Here is a 19,584-nt window from a genome sequence, read left to right as displayed (position 1 = left end):
TTGTCCTTCTGACAAGAAAAGGGGTACAAATGTTATTACCCTCAAAATCCTTATTTATATTGCAGATAATATTTCCTTGTACGATTTTAATTACATAATTTGGAGATTTATTTACATTCCATAATTAGGAGGATTAATATGTTGACAATATATTTTATATTTATTCTATGGGCTTATTGATCTTGAATTGTAGGGATAGATTATACCCATCATTAATTAGGATTTTCCGTTAGTAAGTTTTTGTATTCTATGTAAGAGCAATTGCTTCTCTATGAATATCATTAGAAACAATTTTTCTGACATGCTATCAATGCTCTATTATCCTTAGGAGCGTGAGTAATCTCCTGCACAAACTGTGTTGTTGCAAAACACACTCCTTTCTTTCTTTTGTTGTATTCATCTGCACAGCCTGCATTGCTGCAACACCACAACCCTTTATTTATTCCTTTTAGGCTTGCATTGCTATACTTCAAACCTCGAAAATGTCCGATACTCAGAACCCTCAACCAATTAGACAACTTGGTCAAAGTTCAACTGCAGAATATTCAACCAAGCCTTAGGTTTAACGGGAAAGATTACCGAAAGTGATCTGTCTTTGTCCAAACCTTTGTAAAAGGGAAGGGAAAATCAGGTCATCTCAGTGACAAATCTCCATTGTCTTTAGATCACAAATTTGCAACATGGGATGAGGGAGATACGGTTGTACTATCATTGTGGTGGAAAGCCATGACACCAAAGGTGAGTGATGCTTACATGTTTACGAAATTAAGATGAGAATCTCTAATACGAAAAAAGGGAGTTACTCAATCAGTGAGTATGCCTATACACTATAAAATCTGTGGCAGAAATTAGACCATTATGAGCAATTTGAAGAAAAATGTAATGAAGATGTTGTTCTACTCAAATGCTACAAGGAGGACAGAATATTTGAGTTCCTGACAGAATTAAACAGTGAGTTTGACCATGTTAGAATTCAAGTGCCAGGAAAGGATCTATCCTCACTCAATTAGACAATGGTTGTGTTTCAAGCAAAAGAAGCCCTTTGAGGAGTAATGTTAGAACCCCATCGACTAAAAGTTCAGCCTTGCTTGCACAAAACAAGGGGAAGAAAGTTGGACAAGGGCAGATCAATTCATTTGGAAATGAAGTAGGAGGAATAGATATAACTTAAGGATATAATAAAGACTTCCTTTGGTGTCCCTATTGTAAGAAGTTGCCACACACTGAAGGCAATTGTTGAAAACTTCAATCGAAGCCTCCAAATCAAAACCGGATTTGTTCACCTAAAGTTAATCAAAGTAGACATACTAATGCCCATATGGCACTACTATGCCCAACATTAGGTAATTCTTCATTATCCACCACAAAGTTCAACACATGGGAGATTACGAAATTGAAGGGGTTGCTGGACACATTAACAAAATCTGCTGACTCATTTAATTGCCCTGTAGCATTTGCAGGTAATATTCCTTTCTCCTATGCACTACATGCATCAAATTCCTGTAAAGAAGGTGTCTGGGCTGTTGGTTCTGGAGCCTCAAACCACATGACTCAGTCATCTACTGGGTTTATATGTCCAATCAACCAAAAACTTGCACTTGCTGATGGAACTTTCCTTACTGTTGCTAGAAAAGCAAATATTATGATAAACCAGAATCTAATTCTGAAGGATGTTTTTTGCATGTGTCCAAATTATTTGCCAATTTGATTTTTATTCACAAGCTTACAATGAATTTATACTACTAGGTGTTTCTTAATCCTATAACCTTTCAATTTCATGATCGCTGAATGGGGAAGATTATTGGACTTTCTAAGGAAGACAATGGACTCTACCATCTAGAGGATGCTAACATGGTCTGTAGCACTAAGAATCAAATTCCTTTGCCTTTGCTGTCAGAAACCACTCTCCAATAAAGAAAAAATCTGGTTATACCATCTTCATTTAGGTCATCCATCATTCAGTACCCTAGAAATTATGTTTCCTTATTTATTTCAAAAAATTGACAAACAGACGTTTCATTGCGATACTTGTGAATTTGCAATGCACAATTCCCCTCTAATAATAAAAGAATGGTTGTTACCTTGATTTATTCCTTGTGAAATTTTGATTACACAGTTATGATATTTAATTACATTCCATAATTTTGACAATATATTTTATATTTATTGTACATGATCGTCGATCTTGAACTGTAGGCTAGATTTTATCCATCATAAATTAAGATTTTCCGTTATTGAGTTTTTGTATTCTATTTAGAAGCAATTGTTCCTCTATGAGTATGTTCAGAAAGTTTTTTTGACGTTCTTGGACATGTTAACCAAGGGTTTAAAATTGCACAAAATGAAAAATGTTCACTGTTTCAGAAGGACAACAACGATCCAGATTTGAGAGATATACGATGAAACTGAGTCTCTTAAAAGATATAGGAATAACAAATTTTAGTATAAAGGGACCAAAATTATGTTTAGCCTCTAATTTATGTGTGCTTCTGGTATCTCTGCTTTTTGTGGTTTCAGCTTGTATTCTAAAATAGTACTGAATTTAAGCTGTCTGTTCTGTCACAAATCTAATAGTTCTTGCACCTGCACTGTGTACTTTCTGAAAATTTGTTAAACTGTGCAAGTGATTTTACAGGAATGTCCTATTGGTACCTATAAAGATGTTGATGGTTCTGAGGAAGATCTTTGCTTTCCTTGTCCTCTTGATCTTCTTCCAAATCGTGCAAATTTCATATATAAACGAGGTATTTTTTATGATAAAACTTTGCTATACACGCATAACATTATGTTATATCTCAAACTTTTTGGATGGTTCTTTTCATATCAGGGGGTGTTACAGAACGGTCTTGTCCATATAAATGCATATCAGACAAATATCGGATGCCAAATTGCTATACACCTCTAGAGGAGCTCATTTATACATTTGGGGGTCCCTGGCCTTTTTCAGTAATGTTATCATTCATTTTATTGCTCTTGGCTCTGCTACTAAGTACTTTGAGAATCAAGTTGATCGGTTCTGGTTCATATCATAGTTCAAGTTCAATTGAACACCGTAATCATCACCGTTTCCCATATCTTCTTTCCCTCTCCGAGGTATTATTCTGAGGAGAAAATTTCCACTGCTAATTAGTTCTTTCTCAGTATTAATTGAGCCTTAACACATCACTCTGAAACTATTGGATGCATTATTTCTTTGGTGTTTGAAAACCAGGTCCGTGGAGCTAGAACTGAAGAGACTCAAAGTCATGTACACAGAGTGTACTTTATGGGTCCTAATACTTTTAGAGAACCCTGGCATCTTCCTTACTCACCTCCTCATGCTATAATTGAGATTGTGTAAGAGCAACTACATAATGAATTATGCATACATGCATGTTGTGGATCCTGAAGTCATATTGCTTTATATGTGTGGTTGTGTTGTAATAAAACGTATTATTTTAGCTTAAATATTGATCTATTGCATTCCTGAATATTGAGTAGATATGAATAGTACATATTGATTCAATATACAAAAAGGATATTGAAGATTTTGTAATGACCACTGTATATACAGAGAATTAAGGGTTAAACAGATGTAACTGATTGATCACAACAGCTGTAATAGACAACTAACTAACTCGGTTACAGAAAATGGATAACGGTCTACTATAACAACAGTGACCGTTTTATTTGATACAATGGAGTTATACACTCAGACCCCCCTTCAAACTCAAGGTGATTGAGAAACTAAAGAATGCTCAGTTACATGGAGCTTGTCCTTAAGGAAACAAAATCTAGTAGATGACAAAGACTTAGTAAGCAGATCAGCCCACTAATCTTGATCAGAAATGTGCTGTACCACCAGTTGCTTGGTCACAACCTTCTCTTGAACAAAGAACAAATCAATTTCCATGTGTTTTGTCCTAGAATGTAATACTGGATTATGAGCCAAATTCACAGCATGGATATTTGTAATACTGGATATTAGGATTAATTATATTGAATATTGTATAATTATCTTCAATATTTTAGAATTATGTTTTTCCGTATAAATTCACAGAATTCATCTTATGCTTTCTTGTTTCTCTCTCTGTCTCAACATGGTATCTAGAGCCTAACAAGAAGCTGATTCTAGGATATCTGATGAATCTTCTCTTGAAATCTATACTTTTTTTCTATCCCATCACTGTTTTGGCAATACAGCTCCCGCTACATTTTTCCAACTGGGACTGACGGTGGTCTATTCTTGACTAACATTATCAGTATTGTCTCCTCAAGACCGGTCTATCTTTGCTGGTCCGATGGGCATTGTAGGTCCCATGTGCCACCTTTCTCTGCATGTTTCTCCCACACTGAATGACTAACAGCAAGCTGATAACAAACTAATATGATAACAGTAACAGTTTTATTTTGTGGAAAATATGGTGTATGTTTTCTGATTTGGGAAAATTCCAAAAGAAAGTATTAGAAAGTGAGTTTAAGCCTAACTCAACCCCACAAAACCGGCTTGTAAGGTGAGGATTGCACCCCATTTATATATTATAATTTGACCTTATCTCTAGTCGATATAGGACTTCCAATACACCCCCTTCACACCGAGGTATAAACATCTCGTGCATGATAGTAGAAATTGGGTAGTCCGATAACGGCCCGATAGCGGGTGGAATAGAAGAATAGAATGCCCACATAGATCTTGCTAGGATAGGCTTCAACCATGGTTCTGATACCATATTAGAAAGTGGTTTTAAGCCTAACTCAACCCCACAAAACCGGCTTGTAAGGTGAGGTTTGCACCCCACTTATATATTATAATTTGGCCTTATCTCTAGTCGATGTGGGACTTCCAACACACCCCCTTCACACTGAGGTATAGACATCTCGAGTATGATAGTAGAAATGGGTGGTCCGACAACGGGTGGAATAGAAATGCCCAAGAAACAAGAAATATCGCTAGGATAGGCTCTAACCTGACTCTGATACCATGTTAAGAAGTGGACTTTAAGCCTAACTCAACCCCACAAAACCGGCTTGAAAGGTGAGGATTGCACCTCATTTATATATTATAATTTGGCCTTATCTCTAGTCGATGTGAGACTTCCAACACCCCCCTTCACGCCGAGGTATAGACATCTCGTGTGTGATAGTAGAAATTGGGTGGTCCGATAACGGCTCGATAGCGAGTGGAATAGAAGAATAGAATGTCCACATAGATCTCGCTAGGATAGGCTTCAACCATGGCTCTGATACCATATTAGAAAGTGATTTTAAGTCTAACTTAACCCCACAAAACCGGCTTGTAAGGTGAGGTTTGCACTCCACTTATATATTATAATTTGACTTTATCTCTAGTCGATGTGAGACTTCCAACAGAAAGGTATAAATTGAAAATAAGGGAATAAACCTTTACACTAATCTATCCTTGGAAATCAGGGAATATATCTCCCTATATGAGCTGTACCTAAATAAGGAAGTAAAACTGATTTTATTTACATTAAATCCTATTATGGGCTTTACAAATTAGGATTGGATGATTCTGATTAATAGCTTTGATCTCCAACATATTTGATAATAGAGTTATACATTAACTGAAAACTCATTCCTACTTATAAGCTATTCATTTATATTTGATATAAATCATCACTCTTTTCTGAAACATGAAATTACGCCAACTTGTTAACTGTATCAGTTTAGATTGATTGAAATCATTAATATCTGTCCCAACTAAAAATTACACTCACTTGCTAACTATTGAACATATCTTGTACTCTTGATATTAGCATCTAAACGCAGTACAGATTTATTACTTCTTTAACAATATATATTTTTTTTTTTTGGATTAAACTAAATCCTAATGGTGATGCAGTTATGAGGATGCTTTTAATAGATTTATCGATGAAATCAACTCGGTTGCTGCATATGATTGGTGGGAAGGATCAGTGCATAGTATACTTTCGGTTGTTGCATATCCCTGTGCTTGGTCTTGGAAGCATTGGAGGCGAAGAGTCAAAATCAGTCGCCTTCAGGAATATGTGAAGTCTGAATATGACCATTCCTGTCTACGGTCCTGTCGGTCACGTGCTTTGTACAAAGGGATGAAGGTTTGACTTGCAAAGCCTTTAACATGATGGAGTAATTTCCATAAATTCATAGTTAGACTGGTTCATATGGTTTGAGAATGATGGTGGTCCTGACTTTTTACAAACATGATTTGATTCCTTGGAGATTGAAGAGTAGATGGATGAATTGTATGGAGATTTTAAAACATGTATTTTCGGCTATCATATTTTCAGAGAAGGAAATAGATGTGTTCGTAGACTAGTTTCCTTTGGTATTGAAAGTCATAAAATGTTCCTCCCTTTATTTCACATGAATTTTGTAGAGGTAAATTTGGGCTTCCACAACTTATATTTTGTTAGTGGGCTTGGTTATAACCCTCCTCCCCCCACTTTTGTATTTATTTTTTCATATACTTGTATTAAGAATGCTGCATATGATTAATATGCGCTATAGTGCTAACCTGGTTGGGATTGTGGCCTGTATAGTGATGCAATAGCATTCTTTGTTTTTTATTAAGGAGACTTCTAAAGAACAATTCAAGCCAAATAAGCTCAAAAGACCTAGTCTTCCCTAATGGTAAATATTCCTAAATTTATATAAAGATATTCAAATGGTATGTGTTTTGGGCACAACCATAGGTGTGATAACAGAAATTTGAGCCATGTATTGTACTCACTCTTAATTCTAATTTCTAATCATAAAATCTTTTAGCTTCTAACTTAAGATTCCATGCTCCCCAGACATAAGAATTGTTTTAGTAGAACTATATTTATATGGATTGTTTTTTGTTTGGTTATTTCTTGGGAACTATTTGGAATTCCTCAAAGGAATAAGTGGTTTTATATTTTATTTAACAAGTTACAATATGAGGATATCATGGTTCAGAAGATGCTATGTTTACGAGATTGCATTGCTTTATTTTCTCACAAAAGCCAAAGAATGGGATATTAAACATAGGTATTAATTTTATTTATGCATGTTATGTAGAAGTATACATGTTTGCTTTTCAACTTTTCTATTTTCACTGGTTTGTATTAAAATCTAAGTCCTTTCAATGAATGTTTTCATTTGGTTAAGTTATACAGAGTCATTTTTTAGACTCTTTAATTTTAGAAACAAATTATGCAGGTTGGGACAACTCCAGATTTAATGGTAGCATACATTGATTTTTTTCTTGGTGGTGATGAGAAGCGATTAGACATTGTGTCAATTATACAAAAGAGATTTCCCATGTGCATAATTTTTGGTGGGGATGGGAGCTACATGGCGCCTTATTATCTTCACAATGATACACTGTTGACAAACCTCCTTGGTCAGGTATACTGATTATTAATGTTGTTAGGATCTAGTCAGTTATGTTTTCTCTATACATAGCTGACATTCTAATCTCAAACTTGATATCTGCAGCATGTCCCAGCAACTGTCTGGAATCGCTTGGTAGCGGGACTGAATGCTCAGTTAAGGACGGTAAGGCATGGATCAATTCGTACTGCAATAGGTCCTGTTGTTGATTGGATAAACAGCCATGGAAACCCCCAACTTGAGTTCCATGGAGTTAAAATTGAGCTGGGATGGTTCCAAGCAACAGCTTCTGGATACTTTCAACTTGGCATTGTGGTAGCAGTTGGGGATTATTCCCTTCTGGATTTGCATCAGTCTGATACTTGGGTTGGCACTGATGAAGTAGTGAGGTAATTTGCTAATTTATGATCCTGACCGAATGCTCTATACATATAGACTGTAACCCTTGGTTTCTTTTGATTAATCCTGTTAACATGGCAATGAATGAGAACAATGGATTTATTTTGTCCTATAAGAATTAATTGTGCCAATTGAAACCAAACATTGTAAATCTTTTTAAGTTAGGAAATATGTTTGGAATGAACATTTGGCCTATGAAAATATTGAGAAATCAGGTAAAGAAAATGTTGACTTTATTTTCTGTTTGCAATAACTAATACGCCATCTTGTTTTCACTGTTATTGTGGTTTTAACCATTTGTTGTTGAATTCGGATTTGGAATTAGTGCTGAAAATTAAGAAGAAACCAGAATCAAGAGATTTGATATACGGAAATTAATCAGAATTAGTGTTGTCTGATTTATGCTATTAATAATAGGTTTTGATGTAATTAGAATTTGTCTTTCCTTCTTTCTTGCTACAACAGTTACAGGAATAATTATTTTCCTGATTTTCAGGCTAGCTTAATGTAAAAATTATTCTCCTATTCATATATTAATACCCACTGATAATATTAGTTCAGTTTTATGTATCAGTGAGAATATATTCACTTTTCTAAATGGTATCAAGGAGAATGATCTGACCTGTCACAATATTATTTCTGTATGGTTGTTTGTGGTATGTCTGTTATAACTGTCAGTAAACAAATATATCTCTAACAATGGCCAAACGTCAAATGAAGGGCCACCACAGATCACTGCCAAAAATTAGCAACTGAGTTGCTTATTAGCATCTCTAGTTTGACTGAAAACTCAATCCTGTGCCACCAGTGACATTACATGAACTCAAAAGAATCGGGTTGCAAAAAGCTAGGACAAACAAAGGAGAGATGCTGGTACTTCATGGAAATCACGTTAGAAGGATAATTATGCTAATACAACAACTATTATTGAAAACAGGTCAGAAAATGCACCTGAAGCAAATCCATTGGGCATAAAAATAGCTTAATAAAGGTCATCAAAATACTAGTGCACACTCTTCTACTGCTACTCTTGCTCAAAAGGGTTATCCTTCTAGTTTTCATGTCAGCCACCAGAAAACAAGCTCTTGGATTGTTGATTCTGGAATCTCATATCATTTGACTATGGATATTTACATATTTTAGCAAATACACCCTTTGCCATGATAATTCTGTTCGCATAACAGATGGAACTACGTGTAAAGTGGCCAGTAAAGGTTTTCTGATTATATTTGACAACAACACTCTTGAATCAGTTTTATATGTCCCTAAACTGGACTGCAACTTACGGTCCATCAGTAAATTAACCTGAGATTTAAAGTGTGTTACTAAACTCCTTTGACACGTGAATTTCAGGATCTTGACTGAAGGAGAAAGATTGACAATGTTAAAGAATGTGTAGGACTCTACTTTCTCAGAGTAGAAGATTCAAAGAAAAAACATCAAAACTGCCCATGTGGTTTCTTCCAAAGCTGCTGTGATGTTTTGGCATTATCATCTAGGACACCCTAATTTTGCTTACTTAGAAAAGTTGTTTCCCTCTTTATTCAATAAAAGTTCTAATTGGTTCAAATGTGAGGTATGTGAGTTTACCAAACATACTAAATCTTGTTATCCTATCCAGCCACATAAACTATAGTACCAATTTTTTTCATTAAGTCATTATGATCTATTGGGCCCTTCTTGGGTTAACCAATGTCATGGATTTAAAGTGGTTTGTAACAAAGGTTCACACAAGGGTTGTATGGATAGGAAAGATTTTTGAAAATTTCATTAAAAGGATCCAAAACCCAATTTCCTTAAACATTGTCAAACCAAGGATTTTTGAAGCCTCAGGTACTTCTTGTGTATTGAAGTAACTTAGTCAAAAGGTGTTGTAATCTTTCAAGGAAATATGCTCTAGATATCTTAAAAGAGATGAGTATGATTGTAGACCAATGGATAGTTCTACGGACCCAAATAAAAAAATTAATGGTAGAACAAAGTGAATCTTTCTCTGATCCGGCAAGATATAGAAGACTGGTTGGAGAACTTATTTATCTTACTATTATTAGACTTGATTTGTCTTTTGGAGAACTTATTTATCTTACTATTATTAGACCTGATTTGTCTTTTGTAGTTGGTGTTGTTAGTCAGTTCATGTATCCTAAGATACCTCAAAAAGGCTCTAGAATAAGGTCTGCCATATGAAGATAAAGGAAACACCTACATATTTGGGTATTGTGGTAGTGACTGGGCAAGATCCCCTACTGGCATATGCTCTACTGTAGGATATTGTGGTTTTCCTTGGAGGAAATTTTATTTCTTGGAAAAATAAGGAACAAAATGTAGTTCAATTGTTGAAATTGAATGTAGGGCAATGGCATCTCTTGGAAACTTGTATGGATGAAACAATTCTTTCAAGAACTTAACTTTTTATGAAATTCAACAAATGAAGATAAGATGTGTTGTGATAACCAAGTTGTTCTCAACATTTCTTCCAATCGAGTATTCCATGAGACGACTAAACGTATAGAAGTTGATTGTCATTTTATTTGAGAAAAGTTACTGTGCAAGGAAAGTCGTATTGAATTTGTTGGACCCAATGATAAACTTGCAGGTTTATTAATGAAATCCTTAAGGGGACATCAGATTGAATTTATTTATTCCAAGCTTTGTACATAGAATTTGTATATTCCAACTTGAGGGGGATTTTTAGAATAGGTATTAAATGTCGGAAGTAAGTAATTGTATTAGAAAACTGTTATATGATGGACCTATGAGTTGTACCTATCTTTGTACCTAGGACTATAGTTTATGCTTTTGATCTTTGCTCTTTACTCAATCGTGTCAAAATTCTATCAACATAAATATGAGAATGAGAGGAGTGATTAAGCTCTCTCAAATATAGTTTCTTTTATTTATCTCAATTACAATCAAATACCTCACTCTTTTTTGTTCCTTCACCAACCTCTCTGCCCTGTAACCTCTCTGCCCTGTAACCCCTCCCGTCTTTGGATATACCTATTTTGTTCGAAGTCTTAGTTTTGGTGCTGTAACTCCTCATGTCTCATTTATGCTGTTGTTAATAGCATTTGATGTTATTACGATCTGTTCTTCCTTCATTTTAGCTGCAGCAGTTATAAGAATAATTATTTTCCTGTTATTTAGGCCATATTAGTGTACGGAATTGTTGTCCTATTCTTATTTATACCTCCCCATTAAATCAGTGAAATATATTCACTTTTCCAGGGTTGGAAAAGTCTGAGGAAATAGGAAACAAATTAAAATAAGAGGAACTTTAGTAATTATTATTAAACAGAAAACACATTCTTAAACTGAACATGTATTCGTTCAAAGCTGTTAGATGTTGTTTATGACTATTGCTATTCCTTGTGATAGTAAGATGATTTATAATACGCACTTTTAGAAACTTGATCTATTAGCTTAGATGGGTTAGGAAAAAAAGGCAGGATGCTTACTCAGGTCTTGGCGTAGAAGCTTGGATTTTTTTTACTTTGTTATGATATGAATGGGTATTGAGAGATGATTCTTGTTTCCCTTGATCAAATTGATATTGAAATCCAGCACAATGTGTGATTTGCTTATGCATAAACCCTAATCCCTAAATTCTTACTAATTCTATGCTTATAGCCTTCAAGTTGCATTGTTTCTTGATATTTCTTATTATCTCGTAGATGATGATTTGTACAGATTCAGTTTAAATCCTGTGTTTTATCAGGCTTACGTTATTTATTTATCTGTTACGTACGGCAGGAAAAATGTGCCACAAGGAAAAAAGAATCTTAAGCAGCTGCAGCATAGTTGGCCATATATGAGTAATTCATTATCTCTTAAAAGGATAACCGGAGGAATTAATGGCGGCCTTATAAATGATGCTACCTTAAAATCATTGGACTTTAAAAGGGACTTTCTATTCCCACTTTCTCTCCTGTTGTGCAATACTAGACCTGTTGGTCGCCAGGTAGTTAAACTATTTTAGGTGATTCACCTCTCCACAACTATAAATTGAACACTGTCTAATGCATTGACATCTTTGTTTCAGGACACTGTACAGTTTCTGATTACGTTGATGCTTTTAGCAGATCTTTCTGTCACTCTCCTCATGTTGCTCCAGTTCTACTGGATTTCTCTTGCCGCTTTTCTTTCTGTTCTACTAATTCTTCCTCTTTCTCTACTTTCTCCGTTTCCTGCTGGTCTGAATGCATTATTCAGTAAAGAACCCAGAAGAGCTTCACTTTTTCGAGTATATGCACTGTGGAATGCTACTTCTTTATTTAATATTGTAAGTTCTGTCTATACCGTTATACAACTTAGCATAACTATGGTGTATGTGTAAGTGGAAAAAAATGAGCATTTCACCATAAGTTGCTCGCAGCAAATTCCCCCATCATGCTTATGATGCATAGCTTTAATGTGCTTCTATTTCAAGAAGAATATGGGTAGAAGGAGTCCAAAATATTTCAGACTTGTGAAGTTTTTTTATTAAATCTTGACTGTCAATTATCTCGACTGGCTTTGTTGTGAACAACCTGCAGTAAAGATGCTGCGATAGATATCTGAAAGTGGTTATTGCAGATAATATTGTTAAGACATCTAAAAGCTCTAGTGACTAAAATGCAATTCCTAAGAATATTGAAGTTGTTAACAAGGCTTATATTAACAGTAGCAATTTTTTATTTGAAGAATACTATTTTCAGTAAAAAAATCTTCTTGTTTTACTAATTAAATTTGCCCGTAAAAATTTATTGTAGAGGATTTTGACTAATGTTTGTAGCAAAAGGATATTGCATAAAGCCTTTGAAGCATTGAAATAGAATCAAAATTATGATACATTCTACATCTCAAACATTAAGCCTCCTATCTGTCTCAATATTTGCTGCTTATAGAAACCAATTAGTAGAGCTCTAATGTCAAGAAAATTACTTTGAATTGCAGAATTGGTAATGCCCTGTAATATTTATAGAATTATGGGCATTTTGAATTATTACATTTGAAATGTAGCTTTCACTATCTAATATTTGTTTGTGTACGGGCATGTGTGCAGGGAGTTGCTTTTATTTGTTGTCTCCTTCATTATGCACTATCCCACTTTCACCACCCTGACGAAGCAAGTGCGCGTAATATTAAGAGGTAAGGCTGTCAATTTGTAATGACACCATTTTATCTCAAACAACAATGGCTTATGCTACAAACAACCTACATTTTTTGTTTAAATTTACTTCTGTTGCAGTAAAGTAAAGATATACTCAAAAAGTGTATAACATTATCATCTTGTCTATATTATACTATAAAGCCATCAGATTTATTTGTATTTGAACAAGATAGCCTATTGAATTATGCATCATCATTGAACTGCCTCTCCATGGAGGTTTTTGATGTCCGAGGAAGAAAATTATCCTGTCATATTTGATAATAAACTTGTTACAAGTGCCAACCCTAGCTAATTTAATTCTAACAGGGAGTCTGAAAGAAACATCTCATAGATAAACTTTCAGGGACTGACATGAATCACAAGCAGAAATGGCAGATTATATTCATGCCGTTCATTTATAGTGTCACTATGGAGTCCTTTGCAGCTAAAATAGTTTTAGCTGGGTTTGTTAATTGTTCGTATCTTATTTGTTTATTTCTTGTTTATAAAAGCTTTGTTTTGAAGTCTGGTTACATGACATTCTTACAGGGAAGATGATAAATGTTGGCTGTTACCTATCATCCTTTTTCTATTCAAGTCTATACAGGCTCGATTTGTCAATTGGCACATAGCAAATCTAGAAATTGAAGATTTTTCTCTATTTTGTCCCGACCCAGATGCATTTTGGGCTCATGAATCTGGATTCTGATAGAAAAAACAAACAAACAAAAGCTTTAGATTACGAACCTGGATGCTAAGTTTTTGATAAATCCAACAGTTCAAAAGATGCTTCGTTCTGACATGGTTGTGAGCCGGCGTCAGCAGCAGCAGCATCCTTGCCATGTGAATATATTCAGTGATGTACAGGAGAATGAAGTACAGGACAGTTCTGCACATTTTAGCTTCTTTGTAAAAAATCTCTATAGACGCCTCTTACTAGTATTTTTTTTTAATTTAATTCTTTTGGGACGCTTTCTTGGCGTTAATACAACTGACTGAAGCTTCACTATTTTCTTTTCTCTCTTTCCGTATATATTCATTGTAAATTTGATTTTCTTAATTAAAGCAATTCTTTTTCCCACGAAGGCTTCTATGTGAGAGGAGCCTTTATCATTTAAAAGAAAATAGTAAATATGCAATCCTTTGTTTTTATTTTATCCATAATGATTGAACATGAATTAGAAACTTAATAACAACTTAATTTGCTAACCAAATAAGATAGGTTCTCCTTTTGTTTGCTATTATCTTTTTTTTTTATTATAAATTTGTCTTTTCTTTGTCTTATTCCTTGTTCAAAGGAAATGAGAAGAATGAAAGAAGGAAAAATAAGAATGGGATGACCCGCGTATTGGGAGATCAGATTAGTGCGCTCACAACTTAATTGACTTTCCAATGCTATTATATGTTACAGAACTTGACAAACCGAGTTTACGTTTTTAATTTTATTATTTTTAAAGATGGAAAAGTTTGGTATAGGTAGGGTTTTCATTGATTTTGTTCTGACCTCCCCCATGTTTAAACATTCAGTTCTGTTCTTTGGAAGAAGGAAAAAATAGTAATACGTAAGTTCTTAAAACTCGGTTAATAGACTCGTGTGAACAGATGTTTAAATAGGACTGATGATTCACCCAAAGCGGAACTAAATCATATAATAAAAAGTGAACTATACTAAACACATGTTTATTCATGACGGAATTTATTTCATATAGAAATTTATTAAGAAAAGATTATATACGTGACATGGAGTCTGATTTCTGTATTTGATACCACTTTTAATAAAAAAATATTCTGATAATAGATATCTTATTTTATATTTATTTTATATAGCGTTTAATTTTATCTTTTTATATTTATTTTAAGACTTTGATTCATAGATTATTTCCAACGATTCATAATCTAATTCTAATGGATTAGGGCATGTCATTTTGTTTACAATGGTCATGCTACTATTAGAATCTAAGCAGGCGGGACGTAGACAATAGATTTAGCTAAAGTACTTCGTTGCTCAGAGAAAATAATGGTTTATGCACAATAATAGGATTATAGTGACACGAGATCCTTAATGGGTTTTTCTATATAAGATTTATATTTACCTGCCATTGGATAACCATCATTGCACAAATAAAGGAATTTAGATTTTCGACAAATTCAAGTCCTAGGTAGCTTGTTGCTCCTGATTAATCAAATGTAGCTAATTCCAGTAGAAATATATGTCTTCTTTTTTCTTATAATGATAAGAAAATTAAAAAATAATAATTATAATGATTATTAAAATAAAAAAATTATCATTAAAATTTATATTAAAATTATAGCAAACGTAAGCACTTGCAAAAATAAATGATTTAATTAAATTTTATGCTTTTATTGTGGGTACTTCATTAAGATGGAAAGAGAAACATAAGAGTAATAAAAAAATAATTACAAAACACAACTAAAATTATACAGATTTTTGTAAAGTTAAAATTATAGAAAAAAAAGATGCTAAGAATGAATTCAACAAAAAAAAAGGTTATACACAAGTTGTTGTAGAGAGAGTTTAGGTTCAGGGAATTGAGCTATCAGAATATAATGGAATGACATCAGAAATAGGCGAACCTTTGTAATAGAGCCCTGTGGCCAGTCCTTGTTTAGATTGTGAAAACCATGAAATATTAGTGAAGAGCCGAGCAACAGAGCGTAGGCAGCCGTCACCATTGAATGTTGGAAAGGTAGTAATAAAGACGCATCCAACAATAATGTTCCAACTTACGTACCTTACTACCTTCTTTCAAAGGAGATTAAAACATTTAAGATTATGGTGTTTGCAACTGATAGTGAGGGTCATCGCGAATTCTCTTCGGCTTCCAGTCGCATTCATCCTTGCTTTGTCGTAGCGCAACAAAATGCAAAGCATCACTCTGTACTTGATAGATATGACAGGACCACGGATATGAGTCAGATGCAGACCAAACCTTCAAATCTTCAAATTCTGTTTCTTCAGTCAATGACTCAGCCACACAGTACACAAGATCAGCCTCTGGTTCCGAATAACCAGCAACGGCAACACATCCAGGAGCCACAAATCCCTCTGGAGCCCGTGGCTGCCAAATTGATACCGGAGCAACATAATCTTCCGAGCAGTTTCGCCACACCTGCACATGTTGTCAAAACATTCTGATGATATAGGGCATAAATCTTCCGAAATAAAAACTCATAATCAAGAGTAAATCTACCAAAAAAAACTCCCAATCCCTTAATTTTAGGAATTTCTTACAAACACGTCTATATTTAGTATACAATCAATCAATATTTATTGTTCAGTAAATATACAATATTTACATCCTTATTTCAACACTCCCATCTAGATGAGGAACAGATTTCCGCTTTCCAAATTGCTCGAGATTGTGGAAGTGTGAGCAATAAAGTCCTTTGTAAACACATCAACCACCTAGCGGGAATGTATGTCATGCATACTGGACCTTCTAACTTTTTTTCTTAATGAAGTATTTGTCTATTTCGATATGTTTTCTCTCATTATGCTGAATGGGATCATGTGTGCTGAGAATTCTACATTAACTACAGTTTAGAACAAATTATAGTATAAGTACTTGCAAATATCATATTATAAGCCAATTCTATGAGGGTTTAAAATCCACTTCTAAAGATTGCATGAAAACTTATCATAGTTGGATTTGTACCCACTGTAGGACCATTCATAAATATTTACTCCCATGCTCGAAACGTTCAGTCCTTGACACAAATGGATTTGTTGGAAATCTCACTCGTAGATATAGCCAAATTATACTATATAAGGCATATAAACCTCATCACTGACTCTGCATAGTAGAAATGAAGGCCGCGAGACCATAGCTATTGGAAAAACTTAGAGCTTTGCTAACATGTGAGAATCATGATAGGTAGTAAGCAATAATTGTGGAATTATTTTTCCTTAATACCAAAAGTAACTATATATGGGTATTTAAAGGCAAATGTAATCCTAATGAAAGAAAATAAATCTCCTAAAATAAAGACTCCAAATCAGGTAGAAAACTAGCAAATAAATCTTAGTCCCATTCCCTTAATTTAGGGATTTCTTAGAAATAATTAGAGATCCCACATATCAAATAATAGTATATAAATATATGTAAATCTCACCTTGTGAAGTTAGGTCTAAACTCATTTTTTAAGATGGTAATGATGCACCCTTCTAGGAGAAGGGGTGTACAATCAATCTATATCTATTGTGTGGTAGATGTTTGATATTTACAATCATTTTGACACAAACAATAGCAATTACCGTAAACTGAAGAAAATAACTGTCAATGAATCTTTGCCTAATATTTACATTCATTTTCTAATGGTTGGAATAACAAAAACATTAATCTTCTTCTCAAATGACCTATGAAACTTAATTTGCTATCATTTGAATGTCGTAACAGGCTAACTTGGTTTTAACCTTACCAGGTCATATCCCATCGGGAGAGCAAAAAATCCATCAATCTTGCGGTAGACAGCAGCCACATTTGGAGGGTGGGGACTAACACGAGCAATATCCCCAATATATATATATCTGGAAAAGTAATATGACATTATAAAAATGTACAGTATCTATGGCATAAAGGCATGCCCTTTCAAGTTTAATTAATTCAAATAAACAAGGGACCAAGAGCGCATTTCATCAATGCAAGAAAACAATTGTCATCTTTCCAAATGTGTTGATCAGAATAATTCATGTTTTCAGCAACTCCAAAGTGGATGAACATAGTCAACAGAAATTGCAGAGTACATCCCTGACCTTTCTTAATGTTTAGGAAGTAGTGAACCTAACTAGGTCATGCCAAATCAAATTGGAATATAGCATTGGCCATGAACAGTACTAATCTTTTCAGAAAATTCAGAATGTAAAGATAACTTACTATGTACAACCAATTCTGGTAGGACCAAATTCATGCTAAGATACAAATATCGTGCATATAAGATAGGTGAAATGATAGGAATATGCATCAAAATTTAAATGGAAAGCATATGCCAACTGATAATTGTTTAAACAAATTAGTTTTGAACAGATAATGCAAGCCCAACCTATAAGATTCCCAGGATTTGCACAAAAATAACCCATACGTTCAAGCAATAGGAAAATATATTAATTAAACTAATATCAAGACAAATTAAGGAAAGTAAGTCAACATGCACACAAACAATGAAGGAAAGGGGTGGGGTAATGATAATGCTAAATTTAGATATGAAAAGGGCGTGCTTGGTATATTATAATTTTATATAAACAATTACATTGCCAAACTATAACGTTTTTAATATTCCCTTATCGTCCTTTTCATTATATTTTTACTTTATCTTCTACATGAGAATGTTCATGGTTAAACACTAAGTTAATAAACTTGAAAAACTTTATATAATATATTTGATGACGGGAAACGAGTCATCAACCCATAAAAAAGCTAAACAAGATGAGTTCAAGCTTTTATATTTTAAAAATAAGGCAAGTTAAAAATTTAAATTTGATTTTTTTAAACAAATAAAAGCCTAGTTTGAGCTCCAAATGCTAAGTTTGCTTGTAGAGAAGAATGATAATTACCCATCAGGACACACAGGCCTCCAAATGCTACATATGCTTCCATCTCGTGAAATCTGAGAACATGAAATGCATGTTACATTTAATTCCTTCAATTCAGCTTAACAACTACATGCCCTAGTGCTCAAGCAACATTAGCACGAACTGAGTCAGTAAAGGACCTGTTTTCTGCTGCACAATGAACATCGACCATTGTATTCTTGTTCGCTGCTCCAGATCTTCGAAAAATTAATGTTGTGTCTCACAAATCGCCTGTCATCAGATTCTGTACTGTTTGATGAAATATCTCTAGAACTAATAATGGCCTTACTATTAGAGGTCCGTGATTCTCTGCTATCCACTTCAGTCCAGGAAAAATGCACTTGTCTCTGACTTGAAGGAACCTAGAAGTGAAATTCTATTAAAACTCTGTTCCATTTCCAGAAATGAACCAGACTATGAACACTTACCTTTAGAATCAAGCTTTTCATGTTAGACTGATATGCCTTCCATGTTTTGCGCACAACTGAACATATCTTAATAGCTTGGGGTTCTCTTCCTTCAAACATTTCCACACTATTGCATTTTATTACTCGCACAAAATTTTCAGATCTCCGGAAATGTTTCAGATGGAGGATCAAGAGGGAAGGTTGGGAACTGCCTGCTTTAGCCAGCTCCAGTGCCATCAACTCATCCCAGGGTACATCCCAAATAATCTTGCAAGGTCTTTTATCCATCTTGTCAGGAGCAAGACACTAGACAGAAACAGAAAAGACAAGTGAGTTATTTTCTATAGAGAAACATAACCCTAATCTCAATGGCTAAGCTTGCATAATCCACAATCCCTAAATCCCTATGACGTGATTTTGGACTAACCTGCAGAAGCATAACTCGTTTATTGGTTACCAAAACAATTTTTTGATGGGGCACGGTAAAATGCTCTTCATAATAATCAGACAAAGCAAACTTTGAAGGTTCCTTGAAAATCTCAGTACATCCAAATTGTCGACTTGCCTCTCCAAGGTAAAGCACCATCTGGACCCCACAAATAAATGGAGAAATGAAAACATAAATAAGGTATTACACGTTATAAGCATTCATAAACCTTCCTAGGTTGCACATCATAAGCAAATTTTTCAAGTGACTACAAATACTCATTTTTCCAAGC

The 19,584-nt window shown here is 34.3% G+C and overlaps 2 protein-coding genes across 9 annotated transcripts in view; one reads left to right on the top strand and one right to left on the bottom strand.

Moving 5' to 3' along the window:
- The window catches only part of LOC124842287 (MraZ), a 28,586-nt gene extending 14,637 nt beyond the window's left edge, over window positions 1-13,949 (top strand). For 5 of the 7 annotated variants that reach the window (XM_088100623.1, XM_088100621.1, XM_088100620.1 and 2 more), the window contains 10 exons: window positions 2,636-2,744; window positions 2,828-3,093; window positions 3,212-3,336; window positions 5,843-6,077; window positions 7,165-7,353; window positions 7,444-7,727; window positions 11,488-11,698; window positions 11,780-12,019; window positions 12,782-12,867; window positions 13,418-13,949. In XM_088100623.1, the coding sequence (XP_087956749.1) occupies window positions 2,636-2,744; window positions 2,828-3,093; window positions 3,212-3,336; window positions 5,843-6,077; window positions 7,165-7,353; window positions 7,444-7,727; window positions 11,488-11,698; window positions 11,780-12,019; window positions 12,782-12,867; window positions 13,418-13,577 (1,905 nt within the window). In that variant the 3' untranslated portion in view covers window positions 13,578-13,949. Of the gene's footprint in view, window positions 1-2,635; window positions 2,745-2,827; window positions 3,094-3,211; window positions 3,337-5,842; window positions 6,078-7,164; window positions 7,354-7,443; window positions 7,728-9,090; window positions 9,315-11,487; window positions 11,699-11,779; window positions 12,020-12,781; window positions 12,868-13,417 lie in introns of those variants that run through there. The other 2 variants (XM_088100622.1, XM_088100624.1) reach the window with 2 other exon arrangements.
- Window positions 13,950-15,266: 1,317 nt separating this feature from the next.
- Window positions 15,267-19,584, bottom strand: part of LOC124822162 (pleckstrin homology (PH) domain-containing protein) — a 56,186-nt gene continuing 51,868 nt past the window's right edge. For both annotated transcript variants that reach the window (XM_088100343.1, XM_088100344.1), the window contains exons 58-63: window positions 19,293-19,451; window positions 18,887-19,171; window positions 18,599-18,820; window positions 18,441-18,493; window positions 17,309-17,417; window positions 15,267-15,999 (exon numbers count right to left, since the gene is read on the bottom strand). In XM_088100343.1, the coding sequence (XP_087956469.1) occupies window positions 15,661-15,999; window positions 17,309-17,417; window positions 18,441-18,493; window positions 18,599-18,820; window positions 18,887-19,171; window positions 19,293-19,451 (1,167 nt within the window). In that variant the 3' untranslated portion in view covers window positions 15,267-15,660. The remainder of the gene's footprint in view (window positions 16,000-17,308; window positions 17,418-18,440; window positions 18,494-18,598; window positions 18,821-18,886; window positions 19,172-19,292; window positions 19,452-19,584) is intronic.

The sequence above is a fragment of the Vigna umbellata genome, chromosome 10, assembly GCF_029865625.1.
Source record: "Vigna umbellata cultivar VRB3 chromosome 10, Vumbellata_1.0, whole genome shotgun sequence".
Taxonomy (NCBI): domain Eukaryota; kingdom Viridiplantae; phylum Streptophyta; class Magnoliopsida; order Fabales; family Fabaceae; genus Vigna; species Vigna umbellata.
This window is presented reverse-complemented; position numbering and strand designations above follow the sequence as displayed.